Below are 8,345 nucleotides of genomic sequence, written 5' to 3'. Positions count from 1 at the left end.
ATGAAGCTGCTGGTTATTTTGGCTCTGTTCGGCCTCGGACTCGCTCAGCACGACCCCCACACCAAGGATGGACGGACCACCATCGTCCACCTGTTCGAGTGGCGCTGGGCCGACATCGCTGCAGAGTGCGAGCGCTTCCTCGGTCCCAAAGGCTTCGGTGGTGTTCAGGTGAATAACGCTAAAGAGTGGACAGAGTATTGGAAATGTGTACTCAAGTACTTAACGACCGCTCCACTGCTTAAATTCTACTTAATCAATTAGTATAAGCACTTTTGGCTTTAAAAGCAGAATTAACTCAGCGCCAAAATGGATTAGTGACTTTTTAATTGCATTAAATACATTCTTACATTATAATACAAAATATTTTTTGTTGTGAAGCAGAATTTGTCTCTGTTAACCCTCTAATCCTATATTCAAAAATGTTCAATTTTATATACATATGTGTTATCTGTATGTATATGAGTATGTATTTCCAGATGGGTCTGTGTGTATAGAAATGGGCAAATTTGTGATTTGTTAAGTCTACTCCTAATTATTCAATATACTAATAAGGAATACAATATAATTACTTATTTATCATTGTTGTAGAATATCTAAGGTCTGTTTGATTTCGGGTCTACGTATTCACTGATAATTACGCCATCTGCCAGGTCACTGCCACCCCAGGCCGGTTACGTTGTTGTTAGATTTGAGCCCCTTAATCAACGTTGTTTTTACTTGTGGCGCCAGCAACTGGCCTCGGGGGATGAGATTACAGGGAAACGAGTTTATATACAACGCAGTCAGAGGGTGGGGGTCAGATTGTGCATGCCTGTGTGTGTGTGAGGATGGTTTGGGGAACGTGTCTTTGTCTGTCAGGTGTGGGAGCGCTCCGGCTTTACGTCTGAATAAATTCCACTCTTAGCATCTCACCCTGTGTCTCACTTGATCTTTCCAAACCTCCAGCCGTCACTGAAGAGCAGAAATTATCCACTACAATCATAATAATCAGCCAGTTATAATTACTACAAGTAAAAAAGACATTATACTCAAGAATACAGTATCGAATATAGACGAGTGAAAGGAAAAAAATCAGTAAATCCTTAATGTGAAGAAAAACTGTCCAACATGATTCCTCACTAACAAAATGCTTTGTAACACACGAGTCGTAATACTTATTATTTAACTTCACTGTCTATCCTAATGACTGTACTACACTGAATATCTTTTATATTGACGACACCTGATTCAAATGTAATGAATGCATTTCTGTCTGTGCTGTTCAGATCTCTCCTCCAAATGAGCACATCATCCTGAACAGTCCCTGGAGGCCCTGGTGGCAGAGATACCAGCCAATCAGCTACAACCTGTGCTCACGATCTGGCAGTGAAGACGAGCTGAGAGACATGATCACTAGATGCAACAACGTTGGTGTAAGCTGCATTCGACCAATGATTTCATGAGACACATCAATGATATTTTACTTGGACACAGCCTTGAACAGATGGAATAAATCCTACCAAATGCAATGACAGAAGAGCACCAACAACCTCACAAGTTAACTGAAAAGGAACTACAATGCAAAGAATGGTGCCTGGGCCAGAAACAATCAGACATTCTTGTGGCTGTGGAAGAAATTTTAAACAGATTGTGAGTCTCCTTGCCTGGCTGCTCAATGCTCACTTACAACACGATACTTAAAGTAATAAAGTCCTTAGAGCACCAGTTGCTATGCACTGTATATTCAGAATCAGGATGGAGTTTGAATGAAACCAAACATTTTTATTAGTTATTGTTTGTTTTTGCATAAATATTGCCATTTTCATCAAGTATACTCTGTCTCACAAGAAAGAAAAACTTTAAAGTTGAAATACAACGGTTATTATGACACATGTTGCACATTTTGTGTCTTCTGAACAGGTCAACATCTACGTGGACGTCGTCATCAATCACATGTGTGGAGTCACTGGAGGCGAGGGAACCCACTCATCATGTGGAAGCTGGTTCAATGCCGGGACAAGAGACTTCCCCAGTGTCCCTTTTTCCAGCTGGGACTTCAACGACAACAAATGCAGGACCAGCAGCGGTGACATTGAAAATTATGGTGATAAATATCAGGTGATAAATATCAGTTGAATATAAAACCTACAGATTGAGTCAATCACAATGGACATGTAATGGTCATGTTAATTCACTGATCCAGGTGCGTGACTGCCGTCTGGTGGGTCTGTTGGACCTCGCTCTGGAGAAGGACTATGTCAGAGGGAAGGTGGCCGACTACTTGAACAAGCTGATCGACATCGGTGTGGCTGGATTCAGAGTGGACGCCAGTAAACACATGTGGCCTGGTGACCTGGATGTCGTCTACCGTCATCTGAATAACCTCAACACCAAGTGGTTCCCCGACGGCTCCAGACCCTTCATCTTCCAAGAGGTGGGCTTCCTCAAATGTTTTACTTATATATCAAACAACACTTTTAAATGCTGCAATTCAAACAATGCCATTTAAACAATGGCTTATTTTCCATAGTTGTGTGTTTATAAGAAAATGTGGCTGCATGAACTTATAAGAACTCGATTCGTAGGACAAATTTAAAACAAGTGAACACAAAGTGGTGCCGGAAATATTTGGTTACATTCAAGACTATGATTGGTCGAGTCAAGCAGTGATCAATATCTGAGTGTGGAACCGAAAAGCACAGGCAGTCCTTGCATCTAATATATGTTATAACAGAAAGCCAAAAATGAGACCAAGTGGATAAAAAAATTATAATTAAAATTAAGAAATGAAGTTCACGAGCATTAGATAAATATAAATGTTATTAACTATCAAGTGAAAATGTATAACTTCCATTGCGTTATGGGCATCTATATACATGACAACACAGCTCTGAGTCACTGGTGGAACTTTCTGGAAATGCTTGGGCTCTGTCTCTGTGTAGACGGCAGAAATACTGCAACTATGCATACGCACCACAACCATAGTAAATAGTTGTTCTGCACATGTGCCAGTCAATGGACAAAAACAACAATGGCAGCCTCCAGAGTGTCATGACTCCCAGTCCATATTCTCCTGGGACTTGGTAGTTTTATAATTGACATTTCATTCATCGTTTTCAAAATATTACCACGGAAATGGGACATTTTTCTGAAACGAAAAGACAAAAATAATGCACTTTTACCTGAATTGCCATGTAAACGGGGCCTTGAAGATATGCATCTTATCATTACCAATAGTACTTTAAAGACTCCTGATGACAGTCTCTTTTTGTGTTAGGTGATTGATCTTGGAGGTGAAGGCATCTCAACTGGGGAGTATTTCCACCTGGGAAGAGTGACAGAGTTCAAATACAGCGCCAAACTAGGAACTGTCTTCAGAAGGTGGAACAGTGAGAAGCTGTGTTATACCAGGTATGTGTTTTGTAGCAAAAGAGAGATTATAACTTAAATACTTCTTTTTCTTCTGCAACAACATTTTCATTGTAATTCTGAATATCGGACTTAATTAGTTTCTGCAGGGGCTGCAGTCGTAAAGAATTAACAACAATCCTCCGAAATGATTCTCTAACTTCTGTTCCTGAGTCCAGGAACTGGGGAGAGGGATGGGGTTTCATGGCCGACGGCAATGCTGTCGTCTTTGTTGACAACCACGACAATCAGAGGGGACACGGCGCTGGCGGAGCGTCCATTGTCACCTTCTGGGACTCCAGGCTCCACAAGATGGCTGTGGCCTACATGTTGGCTCACCCGTATGGACTGACCAGGGTCATGTCAAGCTTCCGCTGGAACAGACACATCGTGGATGGAAAAGTCAGTTCTTTGTTTATTAGATGCAATGTTTGGGGTGTGTGTGTGTTTAGCAATGTGCCAAATCTGTTTGTTTAACACTGTTCTCTAGGACCAGAATGACTGGGTTGGCCCTCCGAGTTACAGTGATGGGTCAACCAAGCCCGTTCCCGTCTTTCCTGACCAGACCTGTGGAGATGGATGGGTGTGTGAGCACAGATGGCGTCAGATCACGTGAGTCCTTAAAACTTAGGACTGACCTGTTGAATGAATGGGAAGATAATTAAATTTGACACTGGAATTCAATTTTAAAATCTCTTTTTCAGGAATATGGTCATTTTCCGTAATGTGGTGAATGGACAGCCTCATACCAACTGGTGGGACAACCAGAGCAACCAGGTTGCATTCGGACGTGGCGATCGTGGTTTCATTGTCTTCAACAATGACGACTGGTGAGGACTTTGTGACGCTTTAAACTGAAAATTCAAGCATTTACAATCAATATAACTAGTATGTTGTTGGAAGTTACCAGGAGTGTCTAACATAAGGCCTGTGGACCAAAATTGGTTAATTGGAAGCAGGATCCTCACAAAATCAGCTTTCGTGTAATGGAGCAGAGTATATACTTTGTTTTTTATTCCTATTCAGGAACCTGGATGCAACCCTGAACACTGGCCTGCCTGGTGGTACCTACTGCGATGTCATTTCTGGCCAGAAGGAAGGAAGCAGATGCACCGGGAAGCAGATCCATGTTGGGAGTGATGGACGTGCCCATTTCAGCATCAGCAACAGCGAGGAGGACCCCTTCGTTGCCATTCATGCTGAGTCCAAATTATAGATACTTTAAATAAACATCACCTTTAAAGCTCAAAGAATGACCGAAATGGTTACTGACGATAAATGCTTGTGTCATAACTTTTTAGTTTAGTGGAAACTAGGGATTTGGTTGATGGGGCAGACTGAAAAGTAATGCAGCTTTGTTAAAATTCACGACTAAACTGAGAAAACAAAACACCGGCATTATAGGCTGAAACAAAACTAGACATGAACAGTTTACCTTTATTTTCATGATATTGATTTTTTTAGCCAGCTCCGACAATCCTACTTTGTTTGGAAATCTGTCTACGTTTGCTTTCTGACCGCTGAATTTTACACTCCAAGACATTGCTGATGGACTCAATGTCTTCCTTGGGTCATAGCACATGTTATTGAAACTCACTGTGCCACATGGGTTTCCAGCGAATATGAGGAGAGAGGCAAGATGCGCCGTTGGCTGCACACCAGTGCACTGCAGAGCCACCAGTGTCGTATTAAAATCTCACTCCCTCAGCTTTTTATTTTCTTGGCTTACAGACGAACTTCTGTTTGAAATCAAAATAATGTCATCTTAAAGTGCCTGGATTTGAACTGTGAAAATACATTTTCTATCAGAAGGGAACTGGCAAATGACTACCTGTCCATACTCTCCTGGGATTTAGAAGTTTTATAGTTTACAGTCAAACAATCCAAAAACAATTCACCTTCGTGGTCTGTTCATATGAATGTCCATGTACTCCCATTGTGAATGTTTATGGCATATTGTTCTTTGTGTGAATTGTGTGTGTGGTTTCATTACAGAAACAAACAACACCTGTGGCCCAATATCATACATAATTTCCATCATTTCTGCCATTTCTGTGTAAACAGACAGTCATCAAAATATTACCATGTAAATGTGAAACATTTCTGAAATGATTTATCATGTAAATGAGGCCTTATTTAAAAAAGTGTCTGAATGGGATTGCATCATAATCACGATGATCCTCCTGTATTGAAATTTTAATTTGGGACTGTTATTTAAAAAAAACAAACGCTAAAACTTTGCTCCACCCTCAACATGCTTCATTTACCTTAGCTGCAATCCTCCATTGTACTTATTTGCTCAAAGCAGTAAATGTAGTTCAATCTTGTGCGCCACAGACTATACTCTACCTGCCGTATGTCTCCACACAGCAGCCATACACTGCTGCCTGCCCCAATCTGCAGCAGCCTGTTCCAAAAGCCCCAGGAAACCCTCCTGGCATGATGAACTGAATATATTGCACTAGACTAGAAGGCTTTCTTAACTCCACATGCTGAAATTGACTGTTTTGTGCACCATGCTGGTTGGCAGAGGTAGTTAGACATGTTTGCCGATAAACAAGTGCTATGATGGCAATGAGCAAATATGCAGAGAGAGATAATTTACAGGATAAGTTATTCATGTGGAAGTGATATGGTGCATAGGATATCCAAAAATGTACGGAAAACTGACACGAGTCATTCTAATGTACCCAGCCCTTTTACAAGCCCCCTATTGTCAGATCAGTAAAAGCTATAAATACTGAGGCAGACCTTTTACACCTTACACCAGAGAAAGATTATGTGACGGACAACGTGCCTGACAAGTGAACGAGCAGATCAACCTGGGTGTGACTGGATTCAGAGGGGATATCTGCAAACACATGTGGACCGCTGACCTGAATGTGATCATCAGTGCTTCATCCCTGTGACTCCAGACCCTTCATCTACCAGCAGAAATCATTTTTAAAGGGTAATGGGTAGAATATCCCATATTCCAGCATTAAAACAATGAATTACATCATCTTGTATGCTGCATGAACATATGCGAATAGATTTATAAGGGAAAATATACATAAAGTATAAAATGCTGCCAGAAATATTGACTTGCATTAAAAGCTATGATTTGTCGAGCCAAACTGTAATCCATAATGTATTTCTGAGTCTGTGACTAGAAGAATACAGACTTTATATGTTCAATGGATTTGGCTGAAAACCCAACATACTTAAACCAACAATACTTATACTCTCTGAGCTGAAAATCACAAAAAAAATATACATCATAAAATGTATATTAGTTAGCCATCACCCTGAATAGCAAATTCATAATATAAAATGTGAAAGAAATGGCAACTTGAACTGCAATGTGTGAAAGCATAAAAAACATGTGTGACTTTTGCGCATTTTGTTTGACACCTCTGCTTTTACAGCAAAATGCTATGCTGCCATCATAAAAGGTCACTATATATCAAATGTGGCTGTCAGAAGCTTTGATTGTCTGAGACAGACCATTTCAAATCAAATTCACATAATCACATAATCTCAGTTTGCTTCCTGTTTGTAGCTTTATTGTGTGGAATAATATCTGAAGTGTCAGGTCCTCAATTATAAACATTGTGGGATGTTTTTCCTGACACCTACATGGTCGGTAAGTGTCCTGAACGTTACCCTTGACACCTGCAAATGTTCTTCCTGCATTGTATATTCTTCTACTCCACGGGGGCAACTCCTTGCCATCACACTGTGGCCACTTCAGTTTCAGCTGAGTGCAGAGCTGGCACTTCTCTTTAGGGCAGCTCTGGGGCCCAGAAGGCCAATGGACCAACTCTCTGTCCTTACTGCCTCTGTTCTCCTCCAAGCCTGTCTTCCCATCCCGTCACCCTTACTTTCTCCCCGTCTCCACCTTCCCAGCCCACCTACAGAGTCTCCGTCAAGCAGATGTGGACCTGTGACACGGGAGTGCCAGCCACCAGAGGTGAGACAGCAAAGGTGATACATGCCAGAACATTCAGCTCATTTCGGTTGTCATGGCAACAAGGCACAGGAGCAAAAGAAAAAAAAAGGGGAGGTTTTCGAAGGCCTCCGAGAGAGAGAAACAAAGCAATTGAAGAAAGCAGTGTCTAGTTATTCAGAATCAGAAGCTATATTTTCATTGTACAGGTACAGGTACAGGTACAAGTACAACGAAATTGCATTTTTTTTTTTTCAGGGTGTGTTATAAGTGGCAGGGCATATATTCAGACTGGAGGGTTTTGGGGTGTTGTACCCTCTAAAGTGGTCTTCAGTTCTCTACCATGGCTGTATCTTTTTAATCACGGGGGGGGTTTAAGGTCTGTTTAAGGTTCTGTATTTCTGTTTTGCATATTTGTACAGATTACACCAACAATAAATATACTTCTAATCCTTGTGTTTTATCAAAATACATTTTGTTTGACTTTACTTACTGCTGACTGCACTTTGTGATTTCTGTCTGTAAAAAGTGCAATATAAATTTAATGTAGTTACTGTTTTATCATGATTCCTTAAAACACTGATGCAAATAGTGCACATTTTTACCCGCATTGAACTCTTGCCACCTTTATACATGTAATACTGGAATGCCCTGGAATTGCATATTTTGGTGGTTTAGATGCTTCCAGCTCGAATTGGCATGATACTACCATTTGATCTTGTGGCACATGTCCTAATTGATAATTGTAGCTTTCCCTCATGGACAATGCACAAAAAACTGGACAAACCTAACTGCAACCAAGAAGACTGGAGTCCACATTGTAGTCAAGACTGGTGGAAACCTCCATACAACATCTCAGAAATGCAAAGAGCTTTTTACACACCTCATGAATAGAAAAAAATCATCAGCAAGGATTAACAAAGCAGAACAAATAACCATATCGCTGTAGACAAATTTGATATCTGACTTGATGGACATTTTCTCAAAAGAAAACTGCTCATGTGAGTTATAGTTGGTTGTAGTGAGTGGA

The 8,345-nt window shown here is 40.8% G+C and overlaps 1 protein-coding gene across 1 annotated transcript; it reads left to right on the top strand.

Moving 5' to 3' along the window:
- LOC308135713 (alpha-amylase-like) lies at window positions 1-4,603 on the top strand (the record flags this gene model as incomplete). The annotated part of the gene is made up of 9 exons (XM_080503806.1): window positions 1-168; window positions 1,266-1,412; window positions 1,900-2,097; window positions 2,183-2,413; window positions 3,257-3,390; window positions 3,567-3,789; window positions 3,878-3,999; window positions 4,092-4,217; window positions 4,414-4,603. The coding sequence occupies 9 exons, from the start codon at window positions 1-3 to the stop codon at window positions 4,601-4,603; spliced, it is 1,539 nt and encodes a 512-aa protein (XP_080359932.1).
- Between the last annotated feature and the right edge of the window lie 3,742 nt (window positions 4,604-8,345).

Source organism: Blennius ocellaris (genome assembly GCF_963422515.1).
Source record: "Blennius ocellaris genome assembly, chromosome: 10".
NCBI classification, from domain to species: Eukaryota; Metazoa; Chordata; class Actinopteri; order Blenniiformes; family Blenniidae; genus Blennius; species Blennius ocellaris.
This window is presented reverse-complemented; position numbering and strand designations above follow the sequence as displayed.